The sequence below is a fragment of the Lygodium microphyllum genome, chromosome 20, assembly GCF_053477565.2.
Source record: "Lygodium microphyllum isolate KBCC chromosome 20, Lygodium_microphyllum_v1.1.10, whole genome shotgun sequence".
Lineage (NCBI taxonomy): Eukaryota > Viridiplantae > Streptophyta > Polypodiopsida > Schizaeales > Lygodiaceae > Lygodium > Lygodium microphyllum.
The window spans coordinates 54518078-54538580 of record NC_141154.1 but is presented as its reverse complement, the minus strand read 5'-3'; the positions used below and the strand labels follow the sequence as shown (position 1 = coordinate 54538580).

The 20503-nt window shown below is 42.4% G+C and overlaps 1 protein-coding gene across 1 annotated transcript; it reads right to left on the bottom strand.

Moving 5' to 3' along the window:
* Positions 1-16123: 16123 nt before the first annotated feature.
* On the bottom strand, positions 16124-19918 carry GME (GDP-D-mannose 3',5'-epimerase). The gene is made up of 6 exons (XM_087701183.1): positions 19274-19918; positions 18616-18709; positions 18344-18473; positions 17547-17679; positions 17097-17304; positions 16124-16572 (listed from the first exon to the last, which is right to left on the bottom strand). The coding sequence occupies exons 1-6, from the start codon at positions 19684-19686 to the stop codon at positions 16411-16413; spliced, it is 1140 nt and encodes a 379-aa protein (XP_087557309.1). The 5' UTR covers positions 19687-19918; the 3' UTR covers positions 16124-16410.
* Between the last annotated feature and the right edge of the window lie 585 nt (positions 19919-20503).

The window sequence follows — 20503 nt, the reverse complement described above, 5'->3', positions numbered from 1 at the left end:
GCAACAAAGATGCAAGCTAAAATGGTCCACGGCCTTTTCTCATGACAGAGATACAACGCTTTAATGAACAAAATCGGGGTGCCATTACTAGAGAGCATCGCTACAGGAGTTCCAGAGGAGGTGGATTGGAATGGTTTTGTGTAGAAAACTATCAAGAGTTCAGTTGTGCTCCTAGCTCCAACCGCAGCACCAGTTGGTGGGGAGTCTCCTACTTCTACTGCACGATCTACAAGGAAAAAGCCTACCTCAAAAGCCTCCACAATCAGATATGGCGGTGTCCTAACGGCAATCATCCATGAGGCTATCAAGGATGCTAGTGTAGGTGAAGAGCAAGCTGTGCATCAAAGCTCACCTCACCGTGAGGAAGAAGGCTCAAGTGAAAGGACAATAAGCGACAAAGGAGAGCCATAGATACCACCTACTCAAGAGGCTAAACCATGGGAGCAAAAGAAGAGTGACAAGAGCCAGAAGGAGAAGAAAAAAAGACTGAGCAAAGAAGAGCGAGACGAGATGAAGAGGGCTCAAAGAGAGTCAAGAAGGGTGGAGGAGGAATGAAGGAAAAAAGAAAAGGAAGAACTCGAAAAAATTAGAGAAGAATAAAAGAGGGCAGAAGAAGAGAGGCAAAGAAGGGCAGAGGAGGAAGCCGAAGAACTAAGAATGAAATAACTTGCTGAGTTGGCAGAGGCCACTCATAGATCTGTCGAAGAAACCCATGGGGGAGGAGAAATCAATCCTTTGAGTCCCCGCCATGAAGCTAAAGTAAGTGGCAGTGTGAAAACGGCCCCAGTAGTTGTAGGCCAGGGCAAGTCCCTGCTGCACCCCCTGCCTTCCTCCTTTGTGCCAATACCAACCGACACCACAACCACAACTACCCCGCAACCCACGCCCTCTCTAGACACGGCCCAATTGATGAACATGATGCAGCTACTTGTCAATAAAGTGGCTGAAATCGTACCAGAAGCCGAAGCAAAAAGGCCCGCTACCGCAGATGCCGAGTCTAGACAAGATCCAAAATGACAGAAGCTAGAGGCATCAACCACTACAACCCCTACTCCCGTGCCATCTAGTGCCGACTATGACGCTTATGTGGCTGAGCTTATAGCACAATTGGACAAGAAGCCTCATAATAACCAGATGGAGGCAAGAGCCTAAAGACTACTAGCAAGACAAGGTAAACACAGTTCCCAAAACCATCCAAGGCTACGAGGCACAACCGAAGTGGCGGAGGAGGATTTGGGATACCAATTTTGACGTCTGGACCGCCTTCTGCAACTCGCTCCCTGAAGAATGCAACGACCCCATCTACATGCCCTACCCGCGTAGGCATGGATTTGACTATGATCGAAATATTCATGGGGATTTTGACTTTCCTAAGATATATAATGTTAATGCCCAAAGCCCCGAGGAATGCCTAGTCTTTAGGTTAGAGGATCTCCTCCCATCTATCAACCGCTTCCTCACAGATTTTTCTTCTTGCCTAGATCGAGCCTTCTTAACTACCTATAATTATCTTAGGCTTATCAAGTTCCTACTAACGCAGAGACCCACAGCTGAGGAAGCCCACCTCCCTCCACTCTTTTTTGACATCAACCTAGGGATAGATAGTAGAGCCATGACTAGACTAATGATGAGGGAAACCCTGCTTCCCTCCTTTTGCCTAGAAATCTTAGAGGATATAAGTGATACCCGCTTCACGAGGTGCAATCATTCTTTCTTGTCATCCACACCTCTGAAGGCCCGGGCCGGTATTAAAGAATATCTACAAAGTCATGTATTCCTATCCCAATGCTTGCGACCGCCTCTAATCCAGCTGAAGGTGATAGGCATTAGCCAGGACATCTTCCTTGTATGCAATTCTTCAAAAAAAAAAGAGAGAAGAAAAAGAAAAAGAGAAAAGAAAAAAGCACGAGAGCTCACTTCACTCACTACACCTAGGATTTACACCTAGCCCCTCCCCCACTTCACGCTTAGGGCACATCAAGGGCAGGACTTCCAGACCTATCACCCTAAGTTTTGCACTGTACCTCCAACAACACACGAACTGGGTCCTCAAGTGTGGGACATTACCAAGGGCTTACCCAAGGTTAGACCCATCTCCCAGTTCCACTACACATGCACTTACACCACACTGTGAGACAGACACACCCCTTAGGGAGTGCACAACTTTCTCTTGCAGGCTATGATCGTGACTCAGTGAATGGCTACCCAGCTAAAGAAGATCATCCACGACATCTGCTAATGACCAGGAATTTTTCCATGAGTCGGACAGGACACCACTACAACAACTTCAGGAGCTTTTGCATACTCTGATGGTTGGATAGACCAACATGCTTGATGTAGCCGACCATCTGCCTATTGATGGCTACCATGACTGAACCAAATCAAGCAGAAGGAAAACTCAGTGATGGACCCACCATTGGCATAGATTTTGGAACCTCATATTCTCCAAATGATTAGAGATGCCCATGCAAAACCTTTATCAACCGTCGCAGAATGGGACTAAAGCACGCTGGAATCTCTCCCAGTCATTGTTAATCAATCTCCATCACCTCTCATTCACAACAGCTCCTTTTGATTGTGGTCATCTACCCACCAATTCCACTTAGCAACAACCCCACTACTCCCCACCACAGCGCCATGGGACTGGCACTTAGCTAAGAGGGGGGTAATGTTTACCACAGCACAGAGGAGCGGAAAAATGAAAAAAGGAGATAACCGAAAGGGCACATGACAAAGGAAGGAAAAGGCACCCCGGATGGAAGTCAGACCCTGAAAATTTTGAACGACGACCTCTCCAGAGGGCCTCAATGTCACCTCGAGAAAAGAAAAGAGTAAAAGCACACATTAATTTTGAAAGCGCTCCCGAATCCTTGTAAAAGAGTGCCATGCTCACTCCTGTGCAAATTGTATGCACTAGTTGGGAATGGGATAAGTTAGAACATTGGGAAATAGGAAAAGAGGGCCTAGGCCGGCCATGTAAAAAGTGGGAATGACCGCCCAAAAAGTAGGGCATGTATATAAAGTTCAAAAGTGAATGAGAATATCATTTCTTGTGTGTGGCCAAAGCTTCTTCTTCTTCTTCTCTTGTTTCTTGCCTTCTTGCTTGTGCTTGAGTGAGGGATTGAGGGATTGTGAGGGAGTGAGTATGTGAGTGTGTGAGAGTGAGGGATCATGGAGAAGAAGTTCCCCATCTTCTCTCTTCATCTTCTCTTCTTCTCTTCTCTTCTCTTTTCTCATGCGGCTATGGAGGATGGAGCTTGACAGTGAGGTTGGTTGAGCTTGCCCCAAGGATCGTGGAGCTACCGGAGTGCAAGAGAGAGGAGGGAACTCAATCGAGCATCAAGGTAAGCTCACTACACCCGTAAGGTAGGCATAGCGCATCGGCTATGTGAGAGGTAGCCATGGCCACTCGGCTTGAAACGCTTGATCAATAAGCGGTCCGTAGGTCTCGGGGTAGAGCTCCATAGCTCCCCTTCAATAACAACCTAATGTATCATAATTCCTTTAATTGTCCTTTCTTTTTGTTTTCTCTTTTTTCTTTTCTTTTCTTTTATTTTCTTTTCTTTTCTTTTCTTTTTTTAAATTGCAATACATTGAGGTCATCAGCCTTTCATTAGGACTGAGAAATGTAGAGAGTCAAAGACTATGAAGATGGATATTACAACGATGATTGTGTTACTAGCCTCATTGCAAGAGGAACAGTTGTGGAGATAGGGAGATACACCTAAGATTTTGCAAACACTCTTTGTTACCTGTGATGTCTATACAATTGAGGTAACAACTGCCACGAGCCAAATGTAGAGTGTGACCCAAAAAGAGAGAATAGCCAGTGACTATGCTTTGGTCCATGCGATGTGGGCGGTCTGCAAGGGTGATTCTCGCTTCCGGCAATGAGGCTTCCGTCGTGACTCTTTGTTCCTAGTATTTCTGTTACTTTGTCTGTGATGACTCTATGTGGGGTTGGTGGTCTTATGGCATCTTGGACATTGAATGCTTTCGCATAGAGACCTGTGCATCCTGTATCCACTTAGTAACTTGTGAGGGTATATGCAAGTCCTTTGTTCAATTACAATGAACTAGTGCAACACAAAGAGACATCACTCATCCGAATCCCCTAGTGTTGACTTAGATGCATATCACTAGTGCTTGAATTTTGTTAAAATCGTGAAATCTATTAAAAATAGATATAGAAAGTTTGCGCAATTTGAAAGTCTGCCCCTTTTAACCCTTTCATGAAAAAAAGTTATGGCCAGAGAGCATTTGGTAAGCATTTTGTACAAAACAAGGGCTATTCTATTTGTATGAAGCGGGGCGAGTCCGGGTGATGAGGCGACAAGGGCGTTCCTGGTGAGGGGCTCCTATCAGGCCGCGGGCATGGGAGATATCAATTGGGACCCAAATGGTGTAGTCCTTGCCGACTGCCATTTTAAGAATGCTTTTAAATAAGTCATCAAACTCCCTCTTGTTCCTAGCTTCCTTCTCTTTCTTTGAGCACCTAGTGCTTGACCATCTGGTGAGGGCCTACACGGCTGAGGTTGCCACCCCCTGTGTGTTCCCTTGAGCCTTCGTTCTCCTGGCCTGAGAAGTTTTTGGCATGTGTCCTGGGAGGTGTCGCTTAGGGCCTCTTTTTGGTGTATACCACTTAAGGGTAGGCACATAGCGTTCTGGCTGAGGAGCTTTGCCATATGCTCCCTCCGAAGGCGAATAGCTTCCTTGCAAGCCAACTGCACTATGTGCTCCATGTCGTATATTGTGGGGAAACTTACAAAAAGTAAACCAAGGGTTAGGCCCTAGGGCAAGATGGAATTATTCACATGAAAGGGATTAAACAGTAGATCATTAAGCGCATATGACGAGGAGAGGTAAGGTAAGGTATGCAGTAGTCGTTGTAGAGGGATGGCCCCCTTGATTATGTTAGTCTAGCCTTGACTACGAGGCGTATTCCAGCTAGTAGCAGATCTTTGCTCACTCCTAGTTGTACGGACTGGTTGAGATGAAATGGGTCAGGTCTCGTCCTAGAAAGGATGGATCAGAAATGGAAAAAGCTTGTAGAATGGGACATTGCCCCGTATACGCCCTCAGAGGCATTGGTCAAGGCTTCCCATGGCTGCCATGAGGATTACATGCCCTCTACCTGGAGGCGAGAACGGTCACACGACTTTTAGAGACATTGCAAAAAGAGGACCTTAGGATGTCATCTTGTCAAACCCAACTTTTCTCCCTGTGTTTGACCATCGTTGCTTGTGCATGTTGGCATTATCTATACATAGTTACGAAATTCATTGTTTATTTATGTACATATTTATGGACCGATGTCACTTCCTGAGGATAACAACCAATTGTAGAACTCATGATTGTACTAGAGTGTGGCACACGCATCCAGTATTCGTGGCAGCCTACTTAATAACAACAGGTATTTTGTAACATCAAGAAGCATGGTACCTTGTCCAAGTCTATTCACCACATGTAGCTCCTCCTCAGTGAGAACCTTATCACCCAGAGGGTTCTCTTGGCTAGTTTCGACTAAATCCATACCCTAAATGGCAGTCGGTACTCAGAAGGAAGTTGGTGTCACATAGGTTGGGTCCCTTCGAGACCGCCATTTGGCCAATCGCTCCTCTGAGATCTGGGCTCCTAGTTCGGTCATTGTAACACGGTTTTCAAACCAACGTTCTTCAAATTGATTTTGACCCTTTGATTGTTGGTTAAGTTGCTCTATCTCTAAGAGATTTGGTTGGCAAAGCTCTTCGTTCAATGTCACAGTTAAGCGCAGTTTGTCAGCCTCCTCGTCAAAGATGAGTTGCATGTGTTCATGTAGGAGCTTGTCATAGTGCTCATTAAGATATTCTTCCTCCTCCCAAGATAGGGGAAATGGCAAGTATTCCTCAAGTTGCTCCTTAGGGAATGTACCCATGTCTGCAATGACGTAGACATGTGCGAATACTTTGAGTTTAGCATCCAACTCAGTTAAGCATTCTGGGACACTTCTATGTCCTATGAAGGCTTGCTCAGTTGATATCTCATCCAAGGTTCTAGGAATTCCCCTAGGCTTTAGCATAGCTGGGGGCTCGAGCCTAGATAAGCGAGATTGGTCAATGCTAGGATTGCTTATGTCCTTGGGGTTTTCCTGTTTCTCCTAAGGCTTTGCTGCTATTGTGTCATGGTTCTCCTTGGATGTGACTGGTCTAGTTTTGTCACCCTTGTGATAGTATTGTATCCACTCTTGACTAGTCAATGTAAGTTCTGTTGTCTGTGGATTAAGTGGTGCAAGCAACCATTGATGGTAGTGGTTTCTTTGATTTATTAGAACATACGGATGTGCCTGAGGTTTCAGTGGTGTAAGGAGAGATGGCCATGGGTTCCTTAGTGGGTAGACTTTGCACTTCATTCTCCAACCCTTCCGTGCTCTTGATCTCCGTCTTCTTGGTGTCCCCAATTGCTTGCAACTGCCGTTGTTTTCGTTGTTTTCTCCTCTTTCTCTTGGTTAAGGAAGGTGTATCTCTTAAAGATTCAGGACCCTGAAATAGGTCAGTCGTTGGTATGCTTGCTCGGGCCTCAGCTTTCTATTTCTCTGGTGTGTCCTCATGGGACATAGCTGCGACCTGTTGGGCAGCCTTGCTAGTTTGATTGGTCAGATGCACCATCTCCTTAGCCACATCTTTGAGAGGTTTCTCCTTAAGCCTAGGTTTGAGGTGCTTTGATAGTGCTAGAGGTGTCAAGGATGTTGATTGTGACACCTCTTTCATGGGTGATTTGGTAAGGATGCGTTCTAAAAGAGGTGTTGTCACAGCCAAAGGTTGTGACTGTTGTGATTCCTGATTGGAGGTAGTAGAGGCTAGTTTAGTGGACTGGCCACTATTGGTAGACTGCAGTGTCAAGTCCTTAAGCAAATCGGGAGTGAACATGTCTTTTGTTGCCCTTTGTACATTCACTTGTGCAGATCAAGCATCAATTGAGCTAGTCACGATGGATTGCACAGGCATATCCTTAGGCTGAGAGCTAAGGGTGGTGTCATGTCCCACCTCTTGGACATTTGGAAGCTTAGATGGTGATAGAGATTGTGATTGAGCAATTGCATTTGATGACTGTTGTTGTGCTTCCTGTGTCCGTTTAGGGAAAGAGGGTGTAGGAGATGTGGGACTCCTAAGTGAACCCGGCACTAGCTAGGAGATTTGCTCGTGTGGCTGTTAGATGATTCTACCACTTGCTTTGCTGAGCAATCAACCTTGCCATGAGCAATGTTGCACCTAAGATGCTCGTTATCTTCTTGGGAAATCAAAGGCTCCTTAGACACTAGTGGCTTTTATGTACACTTGACAAGTTCATATGATATGCGCTTGTTAATCATGCTAGGCTGACGATCTACCCTTTGAATAGTCTCATTTGGTTTCTTGATTTCACTCGTGAGGAGCTCTGACACACCAATATTTTTGACTTGAGACTTGTTTTTTCATTTAGATTTCCTCCTACGCTTTTTCGCCCTTGATATGTCCTGGCCTTTGGCTGGCAGAGGTGGGTTAGCAAGGGGTTTTGGTACCCAAATCCATCGGTTACTTGTGTGATACCCTTGAGCACATAGCAATGCTTTGGATATCCATCACGGTGTTGTGTTGGCTCTCCATCAATACCTTCATCTATAAGATTTGGGCTTCTCTTGGGTTCTGCTACGATATTTGTAAGTCCAAAGCATGTCCTTGGCATTGTCTCCTGACCTTCTTGTTTGGAGCATGGCCTCGCTCACTGGTTCTCTCTGTTCAATATGCATTTGTATCAACTCTTTCAACAATTCTTTGCTCTCATCACTAGACTTGCCTAGTATGTCAGAACGTTCCTTGTCTTTTCCTCGAGGTTTGATGAGGTCACCCTTACTAAAGGTTGTGATTATCCTTACACCCGGTAGTGTCAAGTGTACCCTTTGTGCTATGTAATCAACCTCACACTTAGTCGCCCTTTTGAAGGGTCGTCCTAGGAGGGTTTCCTTTCCACAACTAGCGCTATCTAGAGGAACATGGAATAGGATAGGCAAGCTTTCAGCTTCAATAGTTACCATGATTTTGCACTTTCCTACGAGTGCTTGTGGGTGTCCCCCATATGGACTAAGAGTTGCATTACTTGGTGTGAGCTTTGGTTGACCTAGCAGAATCCATGCTTCGTAGGTCACGATATTAAAATCTGCTCCTTCATCGATGAGAGCATCGACACTATGCTCTCTTTTTGCAGTGAGTTTGACCCTAAGATAAGCAGGCAGTACTATGTCTTCATCTTCCAGGTCTTAGCTTGTAAATTTAAGCCTTCTGATGCATGCCCTTGAGTCCCCTACTCCACAACTAGATTTGGATTCTCTATTGATGTCCTGGGTGGTCTGTGCAATGCTGTTCAAGGTGCATCTCTTGTCAAGACTGTCATGTCTAGCCATCCTCGCAGTAGCTTGATAATGTTGCATTCAATTTTGACTAGACGCGATCCAAATGCAACCTATATATATTCTTGTGGTATGGCCTTTTTGTCCTTGTTGGCTAGATTGGCCCATTGAGAGGATATCTTGCTGCATCATCTTACTCATGTTAGCTTCGCTTCGGGGTCTATGACTCCAATGGATGCTGCTACGGCGATGATTCTCTCAGCAACTTACTCAGGCTACTAAGCGGCTGTCTCTTGCGAATCTGCCTATTCCTTGCGCCAAAATCGAGTTATGGGCATTGGGATGGCTCCCAAGGTTTGTGTGGTTGAGATCTAGCTAGGTCTGGTGCAATGTTCCAAGAAATTCGCAAAAATCTGACTCGGCCCAACTCGTCTAAATTGCAGGGGGTCGAGTGGTGGACCCAGACGGCCGGTCGGGCCAAGGGCTGCATATTAAGTTGGTCCGAATGATTGACTCAAACAGGGAAAGCGATCATTGTCCAAATCACATGGGCCGAGTGGGAGGCTCGAACGAGCCAAGGGGCGAATTTAAAGGTGTTGGCTGAGTTGTCCGTTCGGACAGGCCAAGTTAAAAAGGGCCGAGTGGTTGACTCAGACATGCCAAGCGATAAGTGTCTGAATTAGGTGGGCCAAGTGGGGGGTGTTCCAGTCGAGTGGGCCGAGGGCCGATTTTGGGACTCGACCCAAAATCGCCATCACTCGGACAAGCCGAGCGCAACATGTTTTTCATCGAACTCCACACAATTCGTCACGCCAAGCAATCGAGGCCTTCTTACTAGTCGAGCACCTCCATATCCTAGCTACTCATGCAAGGTAAGGTGTGGAAATACCTGTAGTAGGCAAAGGACTCCTCAATGGCAAGATTGAAGTAGGTCCATGCAATGAAGCTCTCTCTTCCTCTCTCAGCTCTCCTGAAACCCTACAATGCAAAATGTAGTCTTCCATGCCACTCTTGGCCTCTTATTACCCTGCCCAGGCCTGCATTCACCTTAGTCTTGCTCCCCTTACCAATATTTAACCCAAAATTTTATTTTTTACCCTTATTTTTCATGTTTTAGTCTGTTATACAACAATAGAAAACCCTATTGCATGCTCCAATTTTTTGCTCTTATCCTACCTAATTGCAAGCAAAAATCATAAAGGAAATACCTACACTACTCCAACATGCTGTTTCGAATCCAAAAATCCAAAAACCTACTTGCTGAGGAGATCGAATACCTCTTCAAACTCCCTCGCTTCCTACCTATCTAACTCAAGCACCGGTTCGGGAAAATCCTACTTTGATACTCGATTCGAAGCGCACAAGCACTCAAGGCTTGAATCCATTGGTCACAGCAAACGGAACCAAAATGTAGAGGCAATTAACCGCCAAGACCCATGGACCACTTATTGCTTCAAGCGTTCCAAGCCGACAAGCACTAATTGCTACCTCTCACATAGCCAACGCGCCATCCATCTCTACAGGTGTAGTGAGCTAACCTCCATGCCCGATCGAGTTACCTCCTCTCCCAAGCACTCGGTAGCTCCATGATCCAAGTGCAAGCTTCAAGTGAGCTCCATCCTCAAGCTCCACACTCCAAGCTCCATTGACGCAAGCAAGACGAGAGAAGAGAAGAGAAGAGAATAGAATAGAATAGAAGAAAAGAGAAGAAGATGGAGAGCTTCTCCTCCCCGGTTCCTCACCCTCACACACTCACTCCCTCACACTCACACTCCCTCTCTCAAGCACAAGCTCAAGCAAGCAAGAACAAGAACAAGAACAAGAACAAGAAGAATAGGAGAGCCACTTTTGGCCACACACAAGAATGAGCTTCTCATTCACTTTTCAACTTCATATACAAAACCCTAAATCCCTTTTTGGGCGGCCATCCCCTTATCCCCTTTTTTAGATGGTCGGCCGTGGTCTAAACCCTTTTTTCCATTGTCCTCCTATCTTCCTAGCTTCCTTCATACCGCCCATCTACTTTTACAATTTGCACAGGTAAGAGCCCAACGCTCTTGAAATAAATCATGGTGCGCCTTGCACTCTTTTACAAAAGTATTGACTTGCGCTTTTTCTTATACATCTTTCTCCTTGATTTAGGACTTTTTAGCACTTCTTGTGTTTCCATATTTTTCTTGGCACACCTTTGTCTTCCATTCCACTTTTGCCTTGCCTTGTCTTCTACTTTAGATTTTCCAGATTTGTCATCTTGTTCATTTGAGGGTTAACAATGGAAAAGAAGATAAGAGTGTTTCCCTTAAATCATGCTAAAGATATCTATCCTATAGTAACATCATCACACAATGTTAAAGACATGGTGTTTGGCTTTCAAAAGACAAAACAGTGTATCCCTAACAAAAAAAGTACTTGTTCTTAAAGGATTAGGAAAGGAATTATTGCCAAGCATCCAACCCTATTCCAAATGAGCCAAGTAGTTAGCACCTCCTTTCTTGGTAGTTTGGCTCGCTTCATATCGCTTGCATGAATTCAAGTTGCTTAGTGGCATTAATATCTACAAATTACTCCCCAAGTTGTTGAAAAAGAACAATAAACATGTAATTCAATAGTGGTTTTAAGTACAACTAAATGTCTCTTTGCTATAATATTTGTTAAATTACTCAAAAACAAAACAAAAAAAGCTCATAAAGTCTTTTGAGGTTTGAAAAAAGCTTCTAAGAAGCCTTGAGCAATTGTGAACTATTATTCTCCTAAAAAGCCTCTTTTTTACCAATCACATATTTTTACTATTACTAGTAGTCCAAAGGCCTCATTTGAGTTTGAAAAGTTCCTTTAAAAACTAAAGGTACCCTTTTTCAAAGAAATTCTATTGAGTACATCTCAAGTAAAAAACTAAGGTACAATATACATCATTCATGCAAAGTAAAAGTAGGAGCATTCCTCTTAATTGGTCACTCTCAACGAGGAATGTCTTGTAGACTTAGCTTAGTAAAGAGTAGGCAATGCTTTTAACTATTGACATACTTTGAGAGCAATCTCCAATAATTCTTGTTTAGTGCTTTTGAGAAAAACAAAGGCTTTTACTATTTTTTGTATCACATAAGCTCTCTCTCTCTCTCTCTCTCTCTCTCTCTCTCTCTCTCTCTCTCTCTCTCCAAATGAGAAGAAAAGTAGAGAACTCTCTGACAAGTACTTTGTGCTTGATGGATTCATTATGTGTAAAGCCTTACTATCACATGTATTCAAGGTCTAATTTAAAAACACCGTATATGCAAATTTATCATGAATAAAGTATATCCCTTTTATATCAATTTGTAAAAACCCCCATTAAATGACATCATTTTGTATGTAAAAAAGGTCAAGAAAATGGATTTTTTTAATCCCTTTTATTGAACCCATGTGATATTCTCTCTCTCTCTCTCTCTCTCTCTCTCTCTCTCATACTTAGTGTAAATGAGAAAAAAGTAGAGATCTCTCACAAGTACTTATAGTACTGGGGGATTCACTATATATAAACCTAAACAATTATATGTGATCAAGGCCTATTTTTAAAAACCCTTACATGTAAATTTATCATGAGTAAAGCACACCCCTTTTCTATTCAACCTATGAAGATCCCCACTAAATCACGTCCTTTTGTATGTAAAAGATGTCTAGAAAAGGATCCTTTTGTATGTAAAAGATGCCTAGAAAAGGTACTTCTTAAATCCCTTTTATTGAACCCGTGTAATAAACTTATTTACTCTCTCTCTCTCTCTCTCTCTCTCTCTCTCTCTCTCTCTCTCTCTCTCTCTCTCACAAATAAGTGTGAATAACAAGTAAAGAACTCTCTCACAAGTAATAGTGCTTGAGAGATTCACTTTACGTAAAACCCTTAATATACTATCATGTGCATTTAGGGCGTAATTTAAAAACCCCTTGTGTGAATTTATCCTAAATAAAGTGCAACCCTTTTCTACTTAACTTGTGAAAATCCCTATCAAATGACATCCTTTTGTATGTAAAAGACGTTATGGTGCAATTGCGAACTCTCTCTTTTTATGGCTCTCACTCAAGTACTTAAAAGTGCAAATGAGATGAAAAGTAGCTCTCTCTCTCTCTCTCTCTCTCTCTCTCTCTCAAAGTGCAAATGAGAAGTATTAGGGGTTCTATTATAGTGGCCATGGCTTGTGGCAAACTTTTCGTACGTGTAAGTCCGTTTTGAATCAATTTAGCAAAAACAAAATATATGCAAGGAATTAGTATACTCATCCATGTACCTAAAAAACCTTGAGGTGTGCCAATATGGGGCCAATATGCCATCAGATTACATGCTTCATATCATAATCTTTAGTAATCTATGAACAAAAAAAATGTTCCAAAGAATATCATTCACTTCAAAATCCTTATTAGCATGTGAATTTATAAAAAGTTCCAAAGCTCTAGCTTACTAATAGAAAAATTCACTAGCCTTCAAGGCCCTAATTTTCATGCTCAACTTGATTTTGCTTAAATATCAAGAAGCAACGAAAGTTTCTAGCATATGATTCTCAAAATCAAAATACGAGTATCAAGGTCACTAAGAGCTTTGGGAGGTGTATCCATAGCTACCATTGTGTTAGCGTTTCCTTAACAAACCATCACCATGCTCCATCATAATAAACGATTAAATGAGCTGTATCCAGGATGGCCTTCGCTTACTCACCTTTGTAGTTGGAATTGTACTGAATTTTATCGACCCTTTCTTCACATATTTGATTTTTAACCTTTCTTGAATAAACAAATGCAACATTCTAACCAACCCAATCAAGTTTTTCTTGATTGTGCAAGGAAAAAAAAACGGTGGCACTCTGCATGTTTATAGGGACATCAAACATGATTATTTCTATGCAATGAAAGGGATAACAAGTACTAGCAAGGATCATATAGGAAGAGAGAGCACCAACATGAGAATACTTGCTTGTAACATTAGGAGGTACCATCTCCAACGATATGCCCCTTATAGCTTGCTTGTAACATTAGGAGGTACCATCTCCAACTATATGCCCCTTATAGCTTGCTTGAGACTGGCCATCTCCTCTTGCTTTTGCAACTGCTATAGGCATTCAAGGTAGCAAAATTGTATCCAGAAGGATAGAATATTGCAGAAAACTCTGAATATGTCTTAAAATCTTGCAAAGAGGAGACCAAAGCAGCTTTGGATAATTCATGCATACCTGGAGCTGTCCATTTTTCAAGGCATCAAAGGCATTGTCCAACTCTTAAGGGTCTCTCTCTCTCTCTCTCTCTCTCTCTCTCTCTCTCTCTCTCTCATCATAAGAGTTTACTCGCCCTTGACATCAAATAGACTCAAATGCAAGATCCATGGAACTTTTAAGTATGCCATAAAGAAAACGACATCCGAGTACCAAGTGTCAAACAGCCTTTTAGATAGTGGTTCAAAAAAAATCTTGCCAAATTTTGGGCTAGTTGTTATCACTGCTGTCATGCGCAAATAACCTATGAGAGGAATAGTGGAGTCATTGGAGCACCACCAGTTTAATCACTGAACAGTTTTTAACACAATCTGTACTCCAAAATTACCAAGGGCGCAGCCCCCCATACAATGACCCCACCTTCAGGACTATTCCAGCATAAACATGCAGCTTATGCTCCTGCAAACATAACATCTGTACAGGCACCTGCAACCATACAAATAATAACTTTCAAAGCTAGTCAAACCCTTTTGTTTTCTGCTGGGGCCTTTGATATTCACAGAGGCTATTTTGGGCAAAGTGAGAATCTCCTCCATTTTGTAAGCCAATCTCCAATTTCTAGTCAGCTAAAACGGATTCCTGACAGAACTAGCCAAGCAACATAGCTGTAGGAACTACTAAGGCCATCCCTAACAGGAGGCAGACCAGGACAAGAAACCCTATTTGCCCAATAATTATCCCATGACAAAGCTGCATCTACTTCAAGAGATGACTAGCTGAAAGGTTTCTTCCTATTGTGTACATTGAGCTTAAATCTTATTTTTCTAAAGCTGCTTATAATTCAAGACTAGCTGAAAGGTTCCTTTTGTACGACAAGCACATGGAACTTTTCTAAATCTGCTTCTGCTTCAAGCAATGGCAAGCTGAAAAGTTTCTTTTGTACGACAAGCACATGGAACTTATCTAAAGCTGCTTCTGCTTCAAGAGATGGCTATCTCAAAGGTTTCTTGCTCATGCATACATTGAAGTTATTAAGTTAAGCCTTTCTAGTTTATTACCATGCCATATCCCTGGAAACCTGGCACTTAACCTTTGAGCTTCAATCAGACTCCATGCCAAACATTCACAAATGTTAAGGATCAACAATTAAGTTGCCTTTTTCTGAATTTGTTATCATGCCCCATTCCTGTGAAATGACTAGCACTTACCTCCATACTTAGATCAGACTCCATGCAAAAACATTCACACGTGCAAAGGAGTAACAATAGAGTTGAACCTTTTGTGTGCATTTACATACATCTGCCTCTGCCTCAAGGCATTCTAGAGAATGCCCAAATTTGCCAGAAGCTGCAAACTCAACATACAAAACTCCAAGTAAACTGGATAATATTACATGGATGAAAGAAAAGCAAGCCAACTTTTCCTGATTTCCAAACACTTCACAGGCTCAATGAGAACGCTGCTGCAAACCAGGTCTTGAAACCAGACACCCATTGAAATCAAACCACTAGAGCTACAACCAACAATATTTCGCCTTTGCATAAACATGTTTAATATGTATGAAACACCTGAATAGGTTTCTATGCAACATTGCTTTAAATGTGCTGGTGAACTCCTGGAAAAGTAATGAACAATAGCAGTAAGGGCAAATTCCCAACTAGTTTTTTCAGCTGACATGTCTAAAATTTCTCTTTTTGAACTGAAACCACCTTTCATTTTTTAAACTGACAATTTTCCTTAGATAACCTTTACGTGTTGGGCCATTCTCAGAATGAATCTTGAAACAAGTTATGTACCTTCTCATTACTACCTGAAACTTGACATTTCCACAGTTGGAGCTGCCTTTACCCTGGATCACCATCTCCTGGAAGGTAGAATCCAGGAGAAGCTACCATTACCACCTCATCTCTTGCAACTTATGCAATATATGAATCAACATCTTTTTGCAGAGTAAATTAAGCATATCAAATAAGGTAGAATGCCTTCTCGTATCTTCTGACCTATTCACACCTTTGATGTGCACTTTCTACTTCAGCTGACCACCACCTGACCCACCACTTCACACCATTGGGCCATACCTGCAGCAACTTAAGCCTACTAGCTCTCTTCTTCTGGAAGGCTTCTCACCATTTCACACCATTAAACCATACTTGCAAATTAAGCCTACCGGCATCTTACCACTTTAGACTGTTCAATACACTTGCGGCAACTTCAACCCTACCATCTCACTAACATGTGACCATACTTGCAACCACTTCACACCATTGACCATTACCTCACCACTTAGACCATACTGCAACTTTGGCCACACCACATGGACCATTACCTCACCACTTTAGACCATTGAATATACTTGCAGCAACTTCAACCCTACCATCTTACTAACATGTGACCGACTTGCAACTTTGGCCACACCACTTCACACCATTGACTATACTTGCAACTTGTACCACTGCCTCACCTCACCACTTCACTCAATTGTGCTACACTTGCAGCAACTTTATCATCTCCTCAATCAGCTTAACAACACATTGTACTAAATCCTTTGCAGAGTTAAAGGAGCATATCAAATAGAGCCCACAAACTCTTTGTAACAACATATTTTATATTGATATTAAGAATAGCAAATGCATGCGTCCTTTCCAGCACACCAGTATGAATCAATACTGATGGGCAAAAAAGATATGACATTACAAAAGATATAAAATACCCCAATGCATCACCTCTGCAGTGGAAATCAGACAAGTGCTGATGATTGAGCACTCAATACTTGAGGCTTGAAACACTGCCTTTCCCTGGCAGATGATCCTGGGCTGCCTTAACAGGCACCTAACTAGATCACCACATCATAGGGTGGCAGATGTGCAGAACAGATCACAAGCCTTCTTTGCCATCAGCAGCACGAAGCGAACCCAACTGAACCGGTGCCTGAGTCTGGACTACCTTGGAGGATGTGTATGTAGCTAAGTCCACACCCTGAGTCTTCTCCTTCTCAATCTGTTCTTTGATCCAGAAGTATGTGATTCTCAAGCCATCCTGTGGACACAACCAAATCAGAAAACAGATCAACTTGACCCACTCCTAATCTGACATCAATTTATAAACATAACATAATTTGCTTGCATAACAATACTTGGCTATGCTAGGAATATGGACGGACGACCCTACACATACCTTTAACAATCATTTCATCAAACCAACCATTACCTTAAGAATGTAGTAGCAGACTAACTAATTAAAGCTCAAATGTGATTAGAGAGAAAGTGATAAAGAGGAAGAACATGGAACAACAGGAACAGTCAAAATCAAACCAAAAAATGTAGGCTTCCAATAGGTTCAATTCCTGCTATATTAATAAAAATGCATCTAATGGATGCCTGGCCGTCAAGAAGGAAGGACACTTTCAGCAACAACAAACCGAAAAAGTTAACATATTCTGTCAAATCAAAAATCAAGATAAGAAAACGAAAACAGATCCAGGCAAAAAAGTACACAACAAATGTAAATCTCCAGCTCTAAGGCATAAACATGGCAAAAAACAAACCACCAAAGACATTCACCTTGAGTTTCATGGATGGAGCCCAACCAAGCTTTTCTTTGATCAACGTATTATCAGAATTGCGACCACGTACTCCCTCCGGACCAGGAATGTGATGGATAGGCAGCTTCTTGTCCTCAAAGCTGAGGACAATCTCAGCCATCTCATTCATGCTTACCATTTCATCACTGCCAATGTTAACAGGCTCTCTGAAGTCTGACTTTGTCAATCTGAGGCATGGTTTCAACCAGCAGGTGTAAGGAGCAGTTAGCTTACAACAATACTACAATTTTAAGACATGTTAGGACTTAGTCCCAACCAGACTTTAAAAAAGTTAAAATAACATCAAAACACCAGACTTGAACAATACTACAATTTTAAGACATGCTAGGACTAAGTCCCAACACACCAGACTTAAAAAAAGTTAAAAATAACATCAAAACACACGACTTGAATGTCTTCTTAAACTAACCTTAAAACACCTTCAACACATTCATCTATGAAGGTGAAGGACCTAGTCTGTTTGCCGTCTCCCCACATCTCAAACTTATCAACAGATGTAAGAGCCTTTCTGCAAAAGGCAGCTGGTGCCTTCTCCCTTCCACCTACACGAAATCATAGTATTACATAAATCAAGCAGTGCACAAGTGAAATGGTAGTACTATGCATACATCTACAACATACATCCATGTGTATTTGAACCATATGACAACATTTCAATGATAGTAAATAGATATTGACTTCAGACACAAGTCTACCCATCAAAAAAAAAAGGGCGCAACAAGGCAGACAATATAATAGCATAACAATAGTCAATAGATTATCTTCAGTTGTACTGCTCCAGTGTGTATGCATAGCAACATAGCAACTAGACAGCAATATAATAGCAAAATAATAGTCAATAGATTATCTTCAGTTGTACTGCTCCAGTGTATGCGCAAAGCAACAAAGCAACTAGACAGTATGATGCTTACATTGCTGGCATCGCTATAATCACTTTCAAGATCTCAGCATCTAAAATTACATGGGTACTCAGTCTCCACAAAAATTGAGGAGGAGCAAAGAGTTTCAATCTTGGACTCAGTTTCAGCATCTCAAAACATAGGATGTTTCCCTGAAACCTTTTTAAGCTAGAACTTGTGAGAAAGTTAGTGTCAAATTGAAACCAGTGTGCACATGCAATGAGGATTTTGTGCAACCACGAATATCTTAAGCCCGTGCAACAAAGCACACTTCAATCAGAAGTGTGTGTACAACAATTAAGCTTACCCTTCCATGTTCCATAAGGGCCATAAATGTTATGGAAGCGCCCAATTCTGCACTCAATGCCAAAATCCTTTGTGTAGTGCTTGCAAAGCTCCTCTGATGCAAGTTTTTCAAGACCATAGGCATCTTGAGGCTGCAATGCAACCAACCCAAAGTTGCAGTAACAGACACACAAAAACACAAAGACAGAAAAACACTGTTTGTAAAAGATGCAATTAAGACTCTCCTATCTCCAGTTAGCTCTAAAAGCATATGAGCCTAAAATTCAAAAGTACCTCTGCAGGCCATGCATCTGACTCCTTCAAGCTCACATTCGTGTCAAGCTGTTTGAACTCAGGGTAGATGCAAGCACTTGAGGCGTAGAAAAACCTGTTTCAACATTCACCTCTTCTGAGACAAAAAAGACCAAGACTTCTTGACAAATCATACGTAACTCAAGATAACGTCAAACAAGAGTCCAAATTATGAATCTTTCAGCCATTTCCATAAGAAATTATGCACCTCGAGAAGGTATTTTATGGAAATTGCATGAATTAGCACATGCTGAATAACATTTTAAAAGAAAAACCAGCATAAATTATCATGTACTGAAGAACGTAGGGAATATTAAGGTCATTTGAAGAACCAAAACTTTCATGCAATGATAAAATTCTAGCAATCCTAGTTGCATGTCATTAACTCCTTAAAACCCATTGGAGGTACCAGACAAATTATGATTCCGAATTGTGATAAAACTCCTTAAAAAACCATTGGAAATACCAGACGATTTATGACTCTAATTTGTGCTAAATCAAATTCCTGAGTCTCATCAGCTCTAAATCAGCTTATCTGACCTCTGGTACAGACAAATCAATAAGTAGCTTGCAGCACAAGACTCGAGGTACATAAAGTTTAGATCTGCACTGAATTCTATATTCACAGAGCAAAGCCCACCTGTTAACACCATTGATTCGGGCCGCTTCGAGCATGTTGAAACTGATCATGGTGTTGTTGTACATGATAACCGAATGGTTGGACTGGATAAACCCCATGCCACCCATGTCGGCGGCGAGGTTGAAGACATGACCCACACCCTTGGTGACGGCGAGGCAGTTGTCCATGACTCGGAGGTCGACGAGGTGGAATTCATTGCAGAACATGTCCTCGGTCATGTGCTCATTCTTCTTCCAGTCCGAGGCGATGATGTAGTGGCCCTCGCTCTTGAGGCGGCGGGCAATGTGGGAGGCAATGAAGCCGCCGGCGCCGGTGATGGAGATGCGGAGCCTGGCAGAGGGCCAGTAGGGCTCGCGCTCGAGCTCGGCGAAGGTGAAGTCGTTGTAGGTGGCAGGGAGGCCATTAGGAGCCATGGTCTCGTCTCAGTCTCTCTGGAGTTTCTCTCTTCTTTCTGTGGGTTGTGGGTTGCTCTGTTCTCTGTGTGTTGTGGGTATGTGGATGGTGATATGCAAGACAGAGAAGGAGCTCAGGCCTGTAAAATAAGAGGGAAAAAATGATATGGGCTGTGATGAAACCGGCTATTCTCTCACAAGACAAACAGACCCAACCACAAAAATATAGAGGGGGGGGGGGGGGGGGCGAGGGGGGGCGAGGGGGAGAGACTGACTCCTGGTAAGAAAAGTGTGTCTTGTGATTAATTGCGCAAATATCTCTGCCTATAAATAGTTGAAAATTAAAATAAAAATCATTTTCAGGCAGTATAAAAGCCGCTTCTTCCTCGCCCGCCGACGCCCACGATCTCTTTGTGTGCGCACTCCTTCAGTTACAGGTAGGCTATTGTGTGTATTTAGGTATCGAGATTTACACTCACTCGCCACTCTCCCTCTCACACACAGAGACACACACACTCTCTCTCATGCAACCTTTCTTTGCCCTTCAATTTAGAGTGTTTATAGAAAACTGAGGTTTAATGTGAAATGAATTGAAAATTTTTGAAAAATCTTAAGGTCTAAAATATTAAACTTTACTAATGTCTTAATTATAAATGTCAAATCCTACCATCATTTTCTTGAACACTACCTTCAAAATTCAAAAGCCTTTAATGTTCCTCAACTTCCATGTGCATCTTCTTTGTAGAGCAATTCAAGTCAACTAAAGCGCTCACATCACCCTTCCCTAGTGCATTAGCATTGCTCACATCAGCCCTCACATTTGAAGAATAGCCTAAAG